The sequence below is a fragment of the Rana temporaria genome, chromosome 7 (genome assembly GCF_905171775.1).
Source record: "Rana temporaria chromosome 7, aRanTem1.1, whole genome shotgun sequence".
Lineage (NCBI taxonomy): Eukaryota > Metazoa > Chordata > Amphibia > Anura > Ranidae > Rana > Rana temporaria.
Window position 1 is genome coordinate 201,372,961 of NC_053495.1, and position 20,530 is coordinate 201,393,490.

At 48.5% G+C, this 20,530-nt stretch overlaps 1 protein-coding gene across 1 annotated transcript in view; it reads right to left on the bottom strand.

The window, feature by feature from the left end:
* Window positions 1-808: 808 nt before the first annotated feature.
* HOOK1 (hook microtubule tethering protein 1) overlaps window positions 809-20,530 on the bottom strand; it is a 107,776-nt gene continuing 88,054 nt past the window's right edge. The window contains exons 14-22 of the mRNA XM_040360820.1: window positions 20,072-20,132; window positions 18,558-18,698; window positions 15,341-15,434; window positions 12,745-12,779; window positions 11,350-11,432; window positions 9,006-9,106; window positions 6,349-6,450; window positions 3,010-3,078; window positions 809-1,178 (exon numbers count right to left, since the gene is read on the bottom strand). Coding sequence (XP_040216754.1) covers window positions 1,026-1,178; window positions 3,010-3,078; window positions 6,349-6,450; window positions 9,006-9,106; window positions 11,350-11,432; window positions 12,745-12,779; window positions 15,341-15,434; window positions 18,558-18,698; window positions 20,072-20,132 — 839 coding nt within the window. The 3' untranslated portion in view covers window positions 809-1,025. The remainder of the gene's footprint in view (window positions 1,179-3,009; window positions 3,079-6,348; window positions 6,451-9,005; window positions 9,107-11,349; window positions 11,433-12,744; window positions 12,780-15,340; window positions 15,435-18,557; window positions 18,699-20,071; window positions 20,133-20,530) is intronic.

A 20,530-nucleotide genomic window follows, 5' to 3' on the forward strand; every position in this document is an offset into this window, starting at 1 on the left:
GCGGGCGGTCGGTTAGTCACTAAGGGCCAGATTCAGGTAGAATTGCGGCGGCGTAACGTTTCGTAGATACGTTACACTGCCGCAAATGCCTGATTCACAGAGCACTTGCAATGAAAACCTACGCCGGCGGCCTCCGGCGTAAGCCCGCGTAATTTAAATGGGCGTGTGCCATTTAAATTAGGCGCGCTCCTGCGCCGGACCTACTGCGCATGCTCCGTTTCGAAATTCCCGCAGTGCTTTGCGCGAAGTGACGTCATTTTTTCGAACGGCGACGCGCGTGGCTCCATATTCCCGGACGGCTTACGCAAACGACGTGAATTTTTAAATTTCGATGCGGGAACGACGGCCATACTTTATACAGCACATACGTGTGCTGTGTAAAGTTAAGGCACCCAAAACGACGACTAACTTTGCGACGGGAAACTAGACTAGCGGCGACGTAGCGAAAAACCGCCGTGGATCGCCGTAACTCCTAATTTGCATACCCGATGCTGATTTACGACGCAAACTCCCCCCAGCGGCGGCCGCGGTACTGCATCCTAAGATCCGACAGTGTAAAACAATTACACCTGTCGGATCTTAGGGATATCTATGCGTAACTGATTCTATGAACCAGTCGCATAGATACGACGGATTATCTCCACTGTGAATCTGGCCCATAGTGAACACTCTGATGTCATCAAAGCTTCCGACGCACCGAGTAGACGTAATAATACCCCTTTTTAAAAATATCCTCTAAAACCAAAACTAGCAAGTTAAGAACTTTCCTCATATACAATGCGCACGTCGTGGCGTAAAATATACAGTATTTTTTTTAAACATAAAACGTAGACATGAATTCAGTCAATGGATCGTGGAAAGCCATCTACTGCTATCTCATGACGTGCCCACAAGGGGGAGACACTAGCTGATGACCTGCATCGCCTTCTCGTTTCATGACGCTACGCGCTGGGGGGGGAGCAGGGGGGTAGATAAATAACTTGTAAGTGCACTTCTGGGTTTTGTGTATACATTTTTTTCCCCCTTTAATTAGGAGTGGCGGCGTGGACTGTGGCGGAGACGTTCCTCCTGGCGTTGGTGACGTGGCGCTGCTGGGCTAGAAACGATCGTCCCGAGGAGCCGTTCCCTCCTCGTCCTGCTAAGCGGGACTCCATGGCCAGCTTCTGGTGCTCTATATTCTGTAAAGAGAGAAACTTGTGTAAGTGCTGAGGTACGTATCACAATTATTACAATGGAGGGATTGTGGCAAAGCTGGTAGCCAATCAGCTTCTGTCTTATGCTTGCTCAGTGAAGCTTCAAAAATGAAAGCTGGAAGCTGATTGGTTGCCATGCACAGCTACTCCAGTTTTTGATAAATTCCCCTCTATGCATTGTACAGAGCATCCGGAAAGTATTCACATCGCTTCACTTTTTCAGCCTTATTCCATAAATAATAAAATTCATTATTTTCCACCAAATTCTACAAAATACCGCATAATGACAACGGAAGTGCAACGGAACGGTGTGAAGACATACATAAAATTTAACCACTTAAGACCCGGACCAAAATGCAGCTAAAGGACCTTGCCCCTTTTTGCGATTCGGCGCTGCGTCGCTTTAACTGACAATTGCGCAGTCGTGCGACGTGGCTCCCAAACAAAACTGGCGTCCTTTTTTTCACACAAATAGAGCTTTCTTTTGGTGGTATTTGATCACCTCTGCGGTTTTTATTTTTTGCGCTATAAACAAAAATAGAGCGACAATTTTGAAAAAAAAAGAATATTTTTTACTTGTTGCTATAATAAATATCCCCCAAAAATATATAAAAAAAAATATTTTTTTCCTCAGTTTAGGCCGATACGTATTCTTCTACATATTTTTGTTAAAAAAAAAAAAATCGCAATAAGCGTTTATCGATTGGTTTGCGCAAAATTTATAGCGTTTACAAAATAGGGGGTAGTTTTATTGCATTTTTATAAATTCTTTTTTTTTTTACTACTAATGGCGGCGATCAGCGATTTTTTTTTCGTGACAGCGACATTATGGCGGACACTTCCGACAATTTTGACACATTTTTTGCGACCATTGTCATTTTCACAGCAAAAAAATGCTATAAAAATGCACCGATTACTGTGAAAATGACAATTGCAGTTTGGGAGTTAACCACAAGGGGGCGCTGAAGGGGTTATGTGTGACCTCATGTGTGTTTACAACTGTAGGGGGGTGTGGCTGTAGGTGTGACGCCATCGATTGTGTCTCCCTATAAAAGGGATCACTCGATCGATGCAGCCGCCACAGTGAAGAACGGGGAAGCCGTGTTTACACACAGCTCTCCCCGTTCTTCAGCTCCGGGGAGCGATCGCGGGACTCCAGCGGCGAACGGGTCCGCGGGTCCCGCAGCTTCGGACCGGGTTGCGCGCCCGCGATCCACAGCTGGGTACTAGCACAAGATGTACCTGTACGTACATGTGCCCAGCTGTGCCATTCTGCCGACGTAAATGTGCAGGAGGCGGTCCTCAAGTGGTTAATTAAATTCATTATTTTCCTCCAAATTCTACAAAATACCCCATAATGACAACAGAAGTGCAACGGAACGGTGTGAAGACATACATAGAATTTAAAGCATTTTACTTTTCTTGCACTATTACTTACCTGAAAGCTGAGTCTCCTGGGTCTCTCCCTCCTCATTGGCTGAGATGCAGCAGCAGGAGCCATTGGCTCAATGAGGCGGGGCGGGGGCGGGGCCACACTCTCTGTATCTTATGGACACAGAGAGTGTGGCTCAGGAGCGAGCACATCCTCCAGCCAGGAAAAGAGGCGGGCTCTATCTGTGCTGCAGGTTGTTAGAAAGAAGCGATTTCACACCTCCCGAGAGCTGAAATGCTCAGATATAATCAGGGATGCTACGGGGTCCAAAATCTCACAAACCCCACCAGGTTTCCCCCCCATTCTCAGTTGCATTTCGCTGCACTGCTGCTAATCATCCTGGCTCACAGGGCGGAGCTATGTTAGATTTTTTATTCGCTGTACCTTGTTGTACCAGGCCGTGACGATGAGCTTCTCTTCGTACTCCCGCAGCTTCGCCTGCCGACAATCGCTCTGAAATACAGAAATTATTTATAGGCAATGAAGCCAGACTCCGCCCATTTTATTTATAAATAGAGACCCCCCCCCCCAGCCAGATGAAATAAAAGAACGACTCGGGACGCAATATTTGCCTCGCACTACTTCTTTTTGGCCACAAGATGTCCTCGCAAGGTCTTCTGAGCTAAATGACACCTTAAGGTATAGTATATGAATGAGGGGTGTCAGGGATCCGCCCTGAGGGGGCATCACCAGCGTCCCCTTCATTTATAGTGTATTCAGAGAGCGGGGGCCGGGTCTCTTTCTGCATCCCCGAGAAGCGCCCCCCACTGGAGGAGGTAGAGAGAAGAAGAGGAGCCTGCGTGTCACATGATCATCCAGAAGACTCTGATTTAGGCTTTATCTATTTAAAGAGGAGCTCTGGCTAAAACATTGAGGAGTGTGGAAGTGTTAGAACATCTGTCAGGTCTTTATTGTTTTCTGTGTCTCTGGTGGGGGGGTTGACAGTGGTACAGGTGAGAGGACCCATCCCCCTCCCCAATATGGGATTTTCCCCTCACATTGGGGAGATTGCCTTTCACCTACCCTATGGTCCTAATCATCTGACCTCAGTTCTTCTGAAATGGAGACCTCAGAAAACCTCCCTAGTGGGACCCCACCGCAGTAGTATGACCCTTCCCACCTTCAGGCCTCACAGCAGTAGTATGACCCTTCCCACCTTCAGGCCCCACAGCAGTAGTATGACCCTTCCCACCTTCAGGACCCATAGCAGTACATGCCTTCCCACCCTCGGGCCCCACAGCAATACAACCCTTTCCATCCTCGGGCCCCACAGCAGCACTACAACCCTTCCCATCCTCGGGCCCCACAGCAGCACTACAACCCTTCCCACCCTCGGGCCCCACAGCAGCACTACAACCCTTCCCACCCTCGGGCCCCACAGCAGTACAACCCTTTCCACCTTCAGGTCCCAAAGCACTACAACCCTTCCCACCTGCAGGACCCACAGCAGCACTACGACCCTTCCCACCTGTGTGCTCCACAGCAGCACTACAACCCTTCCCACCTGTGTGCCCCACAGCAGCACTACGACCCTTCCCACCTGTGTGCCCCACAGCAGCACTATGACCCTTCCCACCTGTGTGCCCCACAGCAGCACTACAACCCGCCCCACAGCAGCACTACGACCCTTCCCACCTGTGTGCCCCACAGCAGCACTATGACCCTTCCCACCTGTGTGCCCCACAGCAGCACTACAACCCGCCCCACAGCAGCACTACAACCCTTCCCACCTGTGTGCCCCACAGCAGCACTACGACCCTTCCCACCTGTGTGCCCCACAGCAGCACTATGACCCTTCCCACCTGTGTGCCCCACAGCAGCACTACAACCCGCCCCACAGCAGCACTACAACCCTTCCCACCTGTGTGCCCCACAGCAGCAGTACGACCCTTCCCACCTGTGTGCCCCACAGCAGCACTACAACCCTTCCCACCTGTGTGCCCCACAGCAGCACTACAACCCGCCCCACAGCAGCACTACAACCCTTCCCACCTGTGTGCCCCACAGCAGCACTATAACACTTCTCACCTGTGTGCCCCACAGCAGCACTATGACCCTTCCCACCTGTGTGCCCCACAGCAGCACTATAACACTTCTCACCTGTGTGCCCCACAGCAGCACTATGACCCTTCTCACCTGTGTGCCCCACAGTAGCAGTACAAACCTTCCCACCTGTGTGCCCCACAGCAGCAGTACAAACCTTCCCACCTTTGTGCCCCACAGCAGCACTACAACCCTTCCCACCTGTGTGCCCCACAGCAGCACTACAACCCTTCCCACCTCTGTGCCCCACAGCAGCACTACAACCCTTCCCACCTGTGTGCCCCACAGCAGCACTACAACCCTTCCCACCTCTGTGCCCCACAGCAGCACTACAACCCTTCCCACCTGTGTGCCCCACAGCAGCACTATAACCCTTCCCACCTGTGTGCCCCACAGCAGCACTATAACCCTTCCCACCTGTGTGCCCCACAGCAGCACTACAACCCTTCCCACCTGTGTGCCCCACAGCAGCACTACAGCCCGCCCCACAGCAGCACTACAGCCCTTCCCACCTGTGTGCCCCACAGCAGCACTACAACCCGCCCCACAGCAGCACTACAACCCTTCCCACCTGTGTGCCCCACAGCAGCAGTACGACCCTTCCCACCTGTGTGCCCTACAGCAGCACTACAACCCTTCCCACCTGTGTGCCCCACAGCAGCACTACAACCCGCTCCACAGCAGCACTACAACCCTTCCCACCTGTGTGCCCCACAGCAGCAGTACGACCCTTCCCACCTGTGTGCCCCACAGCAGCACTATAACACTTCTCACCTGTGTGCCCCACAGCAGCACTATAACACTTCTCACCTGTGTGCCCCACAGCAGCACTATGACCCTTCTCACCTGTGTGCCCCACAGTAGCAGTACAAACCTTCCCACCTGTGTGCCCCACAGCAGCAGTACAACCCTTCCCACCTGTGTGCCCCACAGCAGCACTACAACCCTTTCCACCTGCAGGCCCCACAGCAACACTACAACCCTTCTCACCTGCAGGCCCCACAGCAGCACTACAACCCTTCTCACCTGCAGGCCCCACAGCAGCACTACAACCCTTCCCACCTGCAGGCCCCACAGCTGCACTATAACCCTTCCCACCTGCAGGCCCCACAGCTGCACTACAACCCTTCCCACCTGCAGGCCCCACAGCAGCACTACGACCCTTCCCACCTGCAGGCCCCACAGCAGCAGCACTACGACCCTTCCCACCTGCAGGCCCCACAGCAGCAGCACTACGACCCTTCCCACCTGCAGGCCCCACAGCAGCAGCACTACGACCCTTCCCATCTGCAGGCCCCACAGCTGCAGCACTATGACCCTTCCCACCTGCAGGCCCCACAGCTGCACTATGACCCTTCCCACCTGCAGGCCCCACAGCAGCAGTACAATGTTAACAAAAATAGAGCAGTGGGAAGCTGCAGTGATACTGTACAGTGTGGTCTATAGAGTGTCAAACAGAGGCCACCCAACACTGTGCAAACTGACAGGACTTCAGATTGAATGCACCCTGTTCATTCTCTGTTTTCCTCCCTCAAGAGGTCAAGTTAATAAACTATCCTACTTTCTGTATAGTAAACATATATACTCCCTGTATAGGAAAATAAAATATTTTGGTTCTGTAACTGCCCATTAGAAAATCAAGAACCCTTCCCCCCCCCACCCGCACAATGAACGCCCTACCTCCAGCATTTCGATCTTGCGATCCTTCTCGGTCAGCTGCTTTCGCAGTAACATGATCTCCGCAGAGGCCGGGTTCAGCTTGGGATCTAATGTCTTTATTACCTGCGGAGAAATCATTGTAGCATTGATTTTATATATATATTACAGGTACTTTACATATTTATTGTACATTCACATTGTCCCCGCCCCCAAGGAGCTTACAATCTAAGGTCCCCAACTCCTATTCATACATACACATATTAGGGCCAATTTAGATAGGAGCCAATTAACCTCCCAGCATGTCTTTGGAGTGCGGGAGGAAACCGGAAGACCGAGTGAAGATGGAAGCGCTGGTTAGCGCCGTACTTCAGGGACAATCCAACCTGCAGTGAGTTTCTGAGCCACTGATTGGCTGAGCCATGACTAAGCACTAATTGGAGTGTGAAACGCGTAGGCTGTTTTCCTTGAGTTCTGCTTGTTTTGTAGTGCATTTTTTATCCTTTTACAATAAAGACAACCTTATGTTTTTTTTTTGAGTGCGGCTGTTCATCCCGTCTTTCCTCATATCAAATGCAACCTACCAGTTGCCGTCATTAACCACTTAAGGACGCCTCCTGCACATATACGTCAGCAGAATGGCACGGCTGGGCACATGTACGTAAAGGTACGTCCTGTACATGTACCCAGCCGTGGGTCGCAGGCGCACTCCCGCGACCCGGTCCGAAGCTCCGGGACCGCGGGACCCGATCGCCGCTGGGGTCCCGCGATCGGTCCCCGGAGCTTAAGAACGGGGAGAGCCGCGTGTAAAAACGGCTTCCCCGTTCTTCACTGTGGCGGCTGCATCGATCGGGGTCATCCCTTTTATAGGGGGACACAATCGATGACGTCACTCCTACAGCCACACCCCCCTACAGTTGTAAACACACACTAGGTGAAACATAACTCCCAAACTGCAACTGTCATTTCCACATTAAAAAATGCATTTTAAATGCATTTTTTGCTGTGAAAATGACAATGCTCCCAAAAATGTGTCAAAATTGTCCGAAGCGTCCGCCATAATGTCGCAGTTAGGGAAAAAATCGCTGATCGCCGCCATTAGTAGTAAAAAAAAAAAATAATAATAAAAATGCAATAAAACTATCTCCTATTTTGTAAATGCTATACATTTTGCGCAAACCAACCGATAAACGCTTATTGCGATTTTTTTAACCAAAAATAGGTAGAAGAATGCGTATCGGCCTAAACTGAGGAAAAAAATGTTTTTTATATATTTTTGTGGGATATTTATTATAGCAAAAAGTAAAAAATATTGAATTCTTTTTTAAAATTGACGCTCTATTTTTGTTTATAGCGCAAAAAATAAAAACCGCAGAGGTGATCAAATACCACCAAAAGAACGCTCTATTTGTGGGGGAAAAAGGACGCCAATTTTGTTTGATAGCCACGTCGCACGACCGCGCGATTGTCAGTTAAAGCGACGCAGTGCCGAATCGCAAAAAGGGGCCTAGTCCTTTAGCTGCATTTTGGTCCGGGTCTTAAGTGGTTAAATTAAAGTTTTATGGAAATTAATATTAAAATCTAGCAGTTTAAACGTCTTATGTAGAAAGTTTTATGAAGAATTGAGAGTGGCCTTTTGTTTGCTGTTTGATGATGTTTGGGGAACATGGAACAAGTTACATCGTATTCCAGCCATCGGTATTACAGACCGGGCTTGGGAGGGGTGACCTTCTCCGTTGTTAAAAGGGAAATCCCCCCCCAAAAGCAGGATTTTAGTAATAGGCGGAGTCACTTGCTGGCTTTTCCTCAGCGGTGAGAACTCTCCATTTACATTCTGCATAATATAAAATAAAAATCCAGATAGTAGAGCTGCACGATTAATCGTTAAAAGATTGCGATCTTGATTCGACCCCCACGATCTTAATCCAGCATTTCCACGATTCATATAAAAAGTGCAGAGCAGTTCCCTTGCTTACAGCCGGTGTTCTGTCGAGAAGTGCCCTTCCATCGAATAGTGCCCGGGACCAATGGCGCATGCGCCATACGTCATAGCACAACTGCTGATTTGCCGTAACCATGGCGCATGCGCACATCGTATGAGGTATCTCTCGATTGGTGATCTCTAGCAGTCTCATGTAACATGTCCCCGTTCTCTGCCTCCTGCAGCTTGACTGCAACTGTGCATATGACCGGTCTTTGACTTTCTCCTTCAGTGTGTCTGCAGTCTCTAACAATCCCGTCATATTACATATACTGAATATTATGTGCAGCCTCCTGAAGATGTCAGAAGTCACAGTGGAGTCCTCCTATACTTAGTAAGTTGATCATCACTGCCTTGTACTATTGGGGTCCATTTATAAAATAAAATAACTTTGTGAATGTCTCAAGCATATGAACAGCTGAATAATCCCAGCAGTGGGTGTAATGTTTATTTCCTATGAATGTCAGCTCCATCTAGTGGCCATAATGCGGGCTTTTCCTGAAATACCTCAATCAGTAAAATACAGCACTGTGGCCACTAGATGTAGCTGATGATCCTAGGAAACCAAGATGTTACACAAAAAGGATTATTCAACTGTGCATATGCTTCAGACATTCACAAAAGTGTTTATTTTTTATAAATAGCCCCCTATGTGTACACTGTGTAGCCTCCTATAGACAATGTAATACAATAAACTCACATTTCTGGCCTTCTCCAGATAGATCTTATAGCGATCTTCCATTGCTTTCATGTCCTCGTCCTTCTTACGTAGAGCTGCTTCCAGTTCTTCCACCCGTTGGGCTTTAAGAACAAAACAGAATTTATTTTTATGGGTTTTTTTTGCGAGAGGAAGATTCCCCTTTAATTATGTTGGCTGACTTTCAACTGTCTCCATATCTGTTGATATTATATATATCATAATAATATCTGTTCATAATATATATATTATACACACACACACACACACACACACACACACACACAGGGCTAGATTCAGGTAGGGGCGTGCATAGTAACCGCGGCGCAGCGTATCGTATTTACGCTACACTGCCATAAGTTAGAGAGGCAAGTGCTGTATTCACAAAGCACTTGCCTTCAAAGTTACGGCGGCGTAGCGTAAATGGGGTCGGCGTAAAAACGCGTAATTCAAATGTGGATGAGGGGGCGTGTTTTATGTTAATTCTTGGTGACCCTTGGTGATTCTGCGCCGTCCGTGTACATATCCCAGTGTGCATTGCTCCAAAGTACGCCGCAAGGACGTATTGGTTTCGACGTGAACGTAAATTACGTCCAGCCCTATTTGCAAACGACTTACGCAAACAATGTAAAAAATTCAAAATTCGACGCGGGAACGACGGCCATACTTAACCACTTCCAGACCGCTGTACGACTATATACGGCCTAACTTTAAAGATACATATCTCGGTAACGGCAGCAGCTGCTGCCACAACCGAGGTATCTATCTTTACTGTCAGCGGTTCTGGTAACGATAACGGCGGTCTCCGCGGCGGATTCGCCGCGATATCGCCGTTATCGGTGGCGGGAGAGGGCCCCCCCTCCCGCCACTCTCCCGCGCCCTCCGCCGCTTACCGGAGCCGTCGGTAGCGGCGGAGGAGATCGCGACCGTTCGGGAGCTGAGCGGGGGCGAGACTGAAGGAAAAATCTCCTTCGCCCGTCCCCATAGCTTGGCTGGGCGGAAGTGACGTCAAAACGTCAGTCCCGCCCAGCCTCTTAAAGAAACATTTTTTTTTTTTGTCATTTGAAAAAATGACATTTTTCCAATTTTTTTTTATTTTTTTGCATTATAGTCTAAATATAAGATCTGACGTCCTTTTGACCCCAGATCTCATATTTAAGAGGACCTGTCATGCTTTTTTCTATTACAAGGGATGTTTACATTCCTTGTAATAGGAATAAAAGTGATAATTTTTTTTTTTTCCAGTGTAAAAAATAATAAAATCAATAAAAAAAAAAAAAAATGTTTTTAAAGCGCCCCGTCCCGACGAGCTCGTGCGCAGAAGCGAACGCATACGTGAGTAGCGCCCGCATATGAAAACGGTGTTCAAACGACACAAGTGAGGTATCGCCGCGATCGTTAGAGCGAGAGCAATAATTCTAGCCCTAGACCTCCTCTGCAACTCAAAAAATGCAACCTATAGAATTTTTTAAACGTCGCCTATCGAGATTTTTAAGGGTAAAAGTTTGACGCCATGCCACGAGCGGGCGCAATTTGTAAGCGTGACATGTTGGGTACCATTTTACTCGGCGTAACATTATCTTTCACAATATATAAAAAAATTGGGCCAAATTTATTGCTGTCTTATTTTTTAATTCAAAAAAGTGATTTTTTTCCAAAAAAAGTGCGCTTGTAGGACCGCTGCGCAAATATGGTGTGACAAAAAGTATTGCAATGATCGCCATTTTATTCTCTATGGTATTAGAAAAAAATAAATATATAATGTTTGTGGGTTTTAAGTAATTTTCTAGCAAAAAAAAACTGTTTTAGTCTTGTAAACACCAAATCTGAAAAACACCCAAAGTAGAGAAGTGGTTAACATTGCGTGCGCCACCTAATAGCAGGAGTGACCTTAGGCCGAAAAAGCCTGACGTAAAAAAATAGCGCCGGGCGTACGTAAATTTGTGAATTGGCGTATCTAGGTCATTTGCATATTCTACGCCGAAAACGACGGAAGCGCCACCTAGCGGCCAGCGTAAATATGCACCCTAAGATACGACGGTGTAAGAGACTTATGCCAGTCGCATCTTAGGCTAATGTCGGCGTATATTGCTTTCTGAATACAGAAAAAAGATACGCCGCCGCAGCTTTGAATTTACGCGGCGTATCTATAGATACGCCGGCGTAATTCTTTGCTGAATCTAGCCCACAGTATATATATATATATATACTGTGGTGGTATATCTCTCATAATATTATATGTTCATATTGCACCCAAAATAACTCTAAATCCACCTCTCCAGCTACCTCCACCCACCACCATGGTCACCTACAGATACTAATGTCCTCCCCGGCATCCTAAACTCACCGTTCTGATCAGCTTTTGGCTGGAGATCTTCCAGAAGCTCTTTATTGGTCTCTATAGCATCGTGAACCTCCTTTAGTTCTTCCCTGTGAAGAATAAAAATATTACCATGGGCAGACGCACGGTCCGGTGTTCCTGGTGATATAGAGAAGGATGAGAGAGCCACAAATCGAGGATAAGACCAGGAATGGTTAGAAGGTGGAGCCACCATATATCAGGGACTCACCAGTCCCCCGGAACGTGTTGGTTATACCTTCTGATTTCTCATTGTTATTTGTAGTGCTCTCATCTTTATATATATATTTTATGTACCAGGCTCTCTTGACCTTTTTACCCCAGAGGAACCCTTTAAATAATTTTCAGGTCTCAGGGGACCCCATGTAAGATTAGTCTATTAGGGGTCATTGGGAAAATGCATCTTACATTGGTAGTAATAAGTGAGAAGAATGTCCCCCTACATTGGTGGTGGTAAGCAAGAAGAATTTCCCTCTTACATTGATGGTGGTAAGTGAAAAGAATGCCCTCCTTACATTGGGAGTGGTAGGTGAGAAGAATGCCCCCCTTACATTGATGGTGGCAAGTGAGAAGAATGCCCCCCTTACATTGATGGTGGTAAGTGAGAAGAATGCCCCCTTACATTGGGGGTGGTAAGCAAGACGAATGCCCACCTTACATTGGTGGTGGTGGTAAGTGAGAAGAATGCACCCTTACATTGGTGGTGGTAAGTGAGAAAAATGCCCCCTGTACATTGGTGGTGGTAAGTGAGAAGAATGACCCCCTTACATTGGTGGTGGTAAGTGAGACGAATGCCCACATTACATTGGTGGTGGTAAGTAAGAAGAATGCCCCCCTTACATTTGTGGTGGTAAGTGAGAAGAATGCCCCCCTTACATTGGTGGTGGTAAGTGAGAAGAATGCCCCCTTACATTGGTGGTGGTAAGTGCGAAGAATGCCCCCCTTACATTGGTGGTGGTAAGTGAGAAGAATGCACACCTTACATTGGTGGTGGTAAGTGAGACGAATGCCCCCCTTACATTGGTGGTGGTAAGTGAGAATGCCCCCCTTACATTGGTGGTGGTAAGTGAGAAGAATGCCCCCCTTACATTGGTGGTGGAAAGTGAGACGAATGCCCACCTTACATTGGTGGTGGTAAGTGAGAAGAATGCCCCCTGTACATTGGTGGTGGTAAGTGAGAAGAATGCCCCCCTGTACATTGGTGGTGGTAAGTGAGAAGAATGCCCCCCTTACATTGGTGGTGGTAAGTGAGAAGAATGCTCCCCTTACTGTTGTAAATTGTGTCAAGTCAGCAATTTATTATGAGTTGTGGCTACATCAATAAATGTGCCCCAGTGGGTGCAACATGTGGGAGGGACTCCCGACACATCGGCACATACTTACATTCGAGCCTCAATCTTCTTCTTCAGAGTGTCAGACTAGAATACAAAGAGAATTAGAAACAATTATAGAAATAAATAAATTATGTTTTTAAAAAACATGATTAAAGCCCAAATCAAGGCACAATAATTTCCCAATTGATAGAGCTGTTTGGTTTCACCTCCCGGCCTTTTACAAAACACACCACAGGGGCCATGGGGTTTGTGGAAGGCCAATCAGAGAGAGAGGGGTGAAGTTGTGGCACCAGCACAGCAATCACACGTGGAGCAGGCCACAGCAGGAGCTACACAGTAAGCTTGGGACACCGCTGAGTGTTTTTTTTTTTTCTTGGACTTGCAAGGTTAAGGCTCAATGTGCTAGCATGCACCCCTGTGTACTGTCAGGGGGGGGGGGGGTTTGTTCTGTGTACTGTGCAGGGGGCCGTGTATTGTGCAGGGAAAGGTGTCTGTGTATTGTGCAGGGAAAGGGGTCTGTGTCCTGTGCAGGGAAAGGGGTCTGTGTACTGTGCAGGGAAAGGGGTCTGTGTACTGTGCAGATGGCTGTGTCCTGTGCAGATGGCTGTGTGTTGTGCAGATGGCTGTGTGTTGTGCAGATGGCTGTGTGTTGTGCAGATGGCTGTGTGTTGTGCAGGGGGTTGTGTACTGTGCAGTGGGCTGTGTACTGTGTATTGTGCAGATGGCTGAGTACTGTGTACTGTGCAGGGAAAGGGTTCTGTGTATTGTGCAGGAAAAGGGGTCTGTGCACTGTGCAGGAAAAGGGGTCTGTGTAATGTGTACTGTTCAGGGAAAGGGGCTGTGTACTGTTCAGGGAAAGGGGCTGTGTACTGTGCAGGGAAAGGGGCTGTGTACTGTGCAGGGAAAGGGGCTGTGTACTGTGTATTGTGCAGATGGCTGAGTACTGTGTACTGTGCAGGGAAAGGGTTCTGTGTATTGTGCAGGAAAAGGGGTCTGTGCACTGTGCAGGAAAAGGGGTCTGTGTAATGTGTACTGTTCAGGGAAAGGGGCTGTGTACTGTTCAGGGAAAGGGGCTGTGTACTGTGCAGGGAAAGGGGCTGTGTACTGTGCAGGGAAAGGGGCTGTGTACTGTGTATTGTGCAGATGGCTGAGTACTGTGTACTGTGCAGGGAAAGGGTTCTGTGTATTGTGCAGGAAAAGGGGTCTGTGCACTGTGCAGGAAAAGGGGTCTGTGTAATGTGTACTGTTCAGGGAAAGGGGCTGTGTACTGTTCAGGGAAAGGGGCTGTGTACTGTGCAGGGAAAGGGGCTGTGTACTGTGCAGGGAAAGGGGCTGTGTACTGTGCAGGGAAAGGGGCTGTGTATTGTGCAGTGGGCTGTGTACTGTGCAGTGGGCTGTGTATTGTGTACTGTGCAGTGGGCTGTGTATTGTGTACTGTGCAGGGAAAGGGGTCTGGGGTAGGTTCAGGTAGCTTTGCGCTTTTGTTACGGAGGCGCAGCGTACCGTTTTGCCGCTGCGCCTCCGTAAATTACCTGCGCTACGCTTGATTCACGGAGCAGTAGCTCCGTAATTTGCGTGAGCGCTCCGGAAAACTGCCCGGCGTAATTTAAATGATCCCATAGGGGGCGTGGATCATTTAAATTAGGCGCGTTCCCGCGCCGAGCGTAGTGCGCATGCTCCGTCGGGAAACTTTCCCGACGTGCATTGCGGTAAATGACGTCGCAAGGACGTCATTTGCTTCTAAGTGAACGTGAATGGCGTCCAGCTCCATTCACGATTCACTTACGCAAACGGCGTAATTTTCAAATTTCGCGACGCGGGAACGACGGGTATACTTAGCATTGGCTGCGCCTGCTAATAGCAGGAGCAGCCTTACGCGGAACCCGACAAACGCAAACGCGCGTACGGGCGCGCGTACGGTTGTGAATCGGCGTTAGTATGCAATTTGCATACTCTACGCTGACCACTACGGGAACGCCACCTAGCGGCCTGCGTAAGAATGCAGCCTACGATACGACGGCATAAGGAGCCTTTTGCCAGTCATATCTTAGTCTGCAGTCGGCGTATCGAGGTTCCTGAATCAGGAGCATTCGAAACGCCGGCGCAAGTAAGCAATTGCGCTGCGTAACTATGGTTACGCAGACGCAATTGCTTTTTGAATCCACCCCTCTGTGTATTGTGCAAGGAAAGGGGTCTGTGTACTGTGCAGGGGGCTGTGTACTGTGCAGGGGGCTGTGTGTGCAGGGGGCTGTGTACTGTGCAGGGGGCTGTGCACTGTGCAGGGGGCTGTGTGTGCAGGGGGCTGTGTACTGTGCAGGGGGCTGTGCACTGTGCAGGGGGCTGTGTGCTGTGCAGGGGGACTGTGTACTGTGCAGGGGGACTGTGTACTGTGCAGGGGGCTGTGCACTGTGCAGGGGGCTGTGCACTGTGCAGGGGGCTGTGCACTGTGCAGGGGGCTGTGCACTGTGCAGGGGGCTGTGCACTGTGCAGGGGGCTGTGTACTGTGCAGGGGGCTGTGCTCTGTGCAGGGGGCTGTGTACATCAATGAGATGTAAAGCAAAGCAAAATAATGCAAGTGGGGCCCTGACAGGTAGGCTATACGGGGCCCCAAGACCTCTAATGGTGGCCCTGTTTATGACACTCACCCCTGCTCCTTCTGCTTCTGTGTCCTGATTCTGTAACGTCTTCTGGAGATCCGCAATCTGCTGCTGTAACTCCTCCACGCGGCCCAGGTTTAATCTGATAAATGGGAGACAAGCGTCATCGTTGTAAAGGAGAACTCCGCTATGCACAATTTAATGCAAACTGGCGGCCATGTTACATGAACCTATTGCAGGAAAACCACAAACCCTGCATTATTGCACACTGTAGAAGAAGGAGGAGATCGCCGGCCACCGCACACCTCGCCCGGCCCGAGTGGTTAGCAGGTAAAAGCAGCCTCAGCTCGATTCATCCAGGTCACGTCCCGGGGGGGGGGGGGATTGGGCGAAACATGTTGGAGACGTGTCTTGGATGAATCGAGCAGAGGTTGCTTTTATCTGCTAACCACTCTGGCTGGGCAAATTTTGCGGCGACCGGGCTATTTCTTCCTACTTCTTCTCCTACTTTCCCCAGCCTGAACCCTCACCAGTCAGCGGCATCCAATGTATTGGACCTTGTTAGCCTGAGCAGGGGCCACTAAGCATTTATCCAGCATTATTTCACTTACATACATTGTGTACAGGGATCCCTACTATGAGCTGCACAAAGAGTCCCCAATCTGATGTTTATTCAGTCACTATCAGCCAAAGTTTTATAGCTGTGAACCTGAAAGTAGTCAGGAGGTGAGCGCCTTCCGTAATAAAGCATATCACTTAAAGATCATGTACAACTACTTCATACTCTACATGTTTCGCTCAATGAGCTTCTTCAGGAGTTTTTCCAAAGTGTTGATATGCTTTATTCCAATGTTCAATAAGATTTAAAAAAAGAAAAAATTGTGTGTGCTAATAAAAATGTATATTAAAAAAAAAAAAAAAAAGATACTCTATGGCCCAGATTCTCAAAACAGATACGACGGTGCATCTCCAGATACGCCGTCGTATCTCTGCCTAGCTCCGTCGTATCTATGCGACTGATTCTTAGAATCAGTTACGAATAGATATTCAATAGATCCGACAGGCGTAAGTCTCTTACGCCGTCGGATCTTAACTGCAATTTTTTTTTTGCCCGCTAGGTGGCGCTACCGTCGATTTCCCCGTAGAGTATGCAAATTAGCTAGATACGCAAATTCCCGAACGTTCGCACGGCCGACGCAGTAAAGTTACGACGTTTACGTTAGGCTTTTCCCGGCGTAAAGTTGCCCCTGGGTCTATTAGGGGCAGCCAATGTTATGTATGGCCGTCGTTCCCGCGTCGAAAATTTAAAAATTTACGTTGTTTGCGTAAGTCGTCAGTGAATGGGGCTGGACGTCATTTACGTTCACGTCAAAACCAATGATGTCCTTGCGATGTCATTTGGAGCAATGCACTCTGGGATATTTTAGGGACAACGCATGCGCAGTTCGTTCGGCGCGGGGACGCGCTTCATTTAAATGAAACACGCCCCCTACCCGCCGAATTTGAATTCCGCCGGGTGATTTACGCTACGCCGCCGCAACTTTACAGGCAAGTGCTTTGTGAATAAAGAACTTGCCTGAAAAACTTGCGGCGGCGTAACGTAAATGAGATACGTTACGCCCGAGATACGCCGATCTCTGTGAATCTGCCCCTTAATGTTCTTTTGGTATCTTTAACCACTTCCATACCAGGTACTTACGCAGCTTCCCGCCCAAGCCAATTTTCAGCTTTCAGCACTGTCGCACTTTGAATGGCAATTGCGCGGTCATGCTACACTGTACCCAAACAAAATTGGCGTCCTTTTTTCCCCACAAATAGAGCTTTCTTTTGGTGGTATTCGATCACCTCTGCGATTTTTTTTTTTTGCGCAACAACTAAAAAAAGGCTGAAAATTTGGAAAAAAAATTACGTTTTTATTTTTTTCTGTTAATTTTTTTGTAAATAAGTTTTCTCTTTCAATTACGGGCACTGATATGGCGGCACTAATGGGCACCGATGAGATGGCACTGATGGACATCGATGAGGTAGTACTGACGGGCACAGATGAGGTGGCACTGATTGGCGGCGCTGGTATGCGACACTGATGGGCACACATAGGCGGCACTGATGGGCACACATAGGCGGCACTGATGGGCACACATAGGCGGCACTGATGGGCACACATAGGCGGCACTGATGGGCACACATAGGCGGCACTGATGGGCACACATAGGCGGCACTGGGCACTCATGGGCGGCACAGATGGGCACTCATAAGCGGCACAGATGGGCGGCACTGATGGATACTTATGGGTGGCACAGATGGGCACTGATAGGTAGGGCACTGGGCATGGATGGGCACTGTGGGGTGGCACTGATGGACACTGGGGTGGCGCTGATGGACACTGGGGTGGCGCTGATGGACACTGGGGTGGCAGCACTTATTTTTGCCAGGTTGCCAGTCAGTGCCCATTTGTGGGCACTGACTGGCATCTTTTTTCTTTATGCTTTTTTTTTTTATTTATTTTTTTTGACTTTTTTTTTTTTTTTTTACTTTTTTTTTTTTTTTGCCCACCCTGGTGCTCCAGGGTGGGCATCCCTGGTGGTCCAGTGTGGCGATCCGAGGGGGGGGGCTGCGCTGATAAACAATCAGCGCTAACCCCCCCTGTCAGGAGAGCCGCCGATCGGCTATCCTCTACTCGCGTCTGTCAGACGCGAGTGAGGAAGAGCCATCGACGGCTCTTCCTGTTTACATCGTGATCAGCTGTGGTTGGACACGGCTGATCACGTGGTAAAGAGTCTCCGCCGGAGGCTCTTTACCGAGATCGGAGATGCAGGGTGTCAGACTGACACCCCGCATCACCGATCGCCGCGATGCGCGCCCCCACGGGCGCGCGCGGCATGAAATCCTGCAGGACGTTCGAGAACGTCCTGTCAGGATTTCATAACCACTTCCCGGACGTAAATCGGCCATAGGCCGGGCGGGAAGTGGTTAAAGTCCCATTTCCCGCCCAATCGATTATGTCTTTATCGGGATGTGGTACCCTTTAGTGACCTTTCAGTACCCAAATCTATAAATTGATGGGAAGGCTTGGTTCTTATCTGAGATAAAAAAAAGAAAAGAAAAAGAAAAAAAAGACACCTACCAGTAGCTAATATTAGGAACAATAAATAAAAAATTTGTTTTTAGAAAATAATTTTTTTTTTTTATTAATTTGTAGCCAGAATGTGAAGTGCGGTGTATACCACGGTCTCCCAAAAGATGGCGCCGTGTGCTGCGTTCTCACCTGTTCTCCGTCTCCATCTCGCTCATCTTCCTCTGCTTCTCCTCCAGCTGTGTCTGCAGATCGGTGATCCGCTCGTTCTCCGATCCCTCCTGCTGCACCCGGAGCATTTTATTTTCATGCTGGAGTCTGATGAACATCTCCCTGAAAAGAAAGGCGACAGATTGTCTAATAAATGGATGTGTGTACGGAGCCGGGACTGTACAGTTTGCCTCGTTCCCCCTTCCCACCAGCTATTTATATTCTAAGGCCCTGCTCATAAACGTCCTCCCCTTCAGAGCCACCAGCTGTGGCTGACAACTCCGGGACAATCCCAGTTAGGATCGGAAACCAAAGTGGATCCCAAACATTTTCGATCACTAGATCAGTTACGACACATTGATCCCATCAAGCCTAGAGAGGCTTCAATGAGAAAATAATCCTTCAGCCTGAACAACACTGCCACCTTCAGGCTGCAATGACATCTACACCGCCATCTATTTAAGATTGTAATTGTCTTATACAATTTTATTATTAAAAAGCTTTAATAAAATATGAAAAAAATACAAAATATAATACATGGGAAAAACAGGAATTTCCTTAGATCCTGTGCGGTGCAGGCGTTAGCGGTAAAGCGGCGCTAGCTTTAGCGGCGCTTTACTGCTGTTAAAGGCGACATTTTCGGCAGCTAGCGGGGGTGCTTTTAACCCCCGCTAGTGGCCGAAGAAAAGGGTTAATAGCGTTTGTGTTGCGGTGCTGCTGAAGAGCTTTGCAGGCGATTCCGCAACGCTGTCCATTAATTTTATTGGGTAGGGCATTTTGGGAGCGGTGTATACACCTCTCCCGCCCCGCTTAAAGATGCTGCTCGCAGGACTTTTTTTCCGCGTCCTGCAGGCACACTGTGGAGGCATGAGGGGTGCTTTTCAGGCGCTTTACAGGCGCTATTTTTAGCACTAAAATGCCTGAAAAGCGAACCCAGTGTGAAAGGGGTCTTAACCCCTTCCTTACCGGATCATTGTAAAAAAAAGGATTTTTGTACTCACTGTAAAATCCATTTCTCTGAGTTCATAGACGGACACAGCCTTCATTGACCTTAGGGTTATGCTTCTTCCTACCATCCTGGTAGGAAGAAGCATAACCCTAAGGTCAATGAAGGCTGTGTCCGTCTATGAGCGAAAGAGAAATGACGTCGGCGGGAACCCTCCCTCCGGGTCGACGTCATATGACGTCCTGGGCTTCCCGGGCGGCTCGGGACCCAGTGCGCGTGCCCGGCGGCCGTGATGGCCGCCAGGGCACCCGCGATTGCCCGCAATCACGGCAGGACCATGGATCTGTGTGTGTAAACATGTTTTTATTACAAATTATGTGAGCAGACTGCAGTTCCTCTTTAATATAACCAATTATTATTCAATAATGAATACACATATAGTACATGGTAAAAACTGGGATTTGTTAAATATAATTATTTTGAACTGGTGGGACGACGAGCATTATTATTATCATTGTTATTATTATTCCACCAATGATCAGCTACTCACCGATACTCCACCGGAAGGAGCTCTGCAGCAAGATTGTCGATATTTTTTATTCCAGAATCTCCTGAAATATGAGAAAACACCAGTGGAAATGAATAATACAGCCACGACACCACCTGCCTGGAGTTTGCATGTTCTCCCTGTGCCTGCGTGGGTTTCCTCCGGGTACTCCGGTTTCCTCCCACCCTCCAAAGACATGCTGATGGGCCAATTTAGACAGAAGCCAATTAACCTTAGTATATGAATGTGAGTTAGGGACCTTAGATTGTAAACGCAACCACACATCTTGCACCTACAGGTAAGGCTTACCTGTAGGTGCAAGAAATATCTCCTTAACCTACACAGTTAAGGAGATATTTGCTGAAAACACAGCGCCGTTGTCTACGGCGCAGGCGCACTGAGCGGTGCCGTTTTTGACCCTGGAAAATTCAGGGTTAATGCCGAATTTTCGCGTATGCGCGG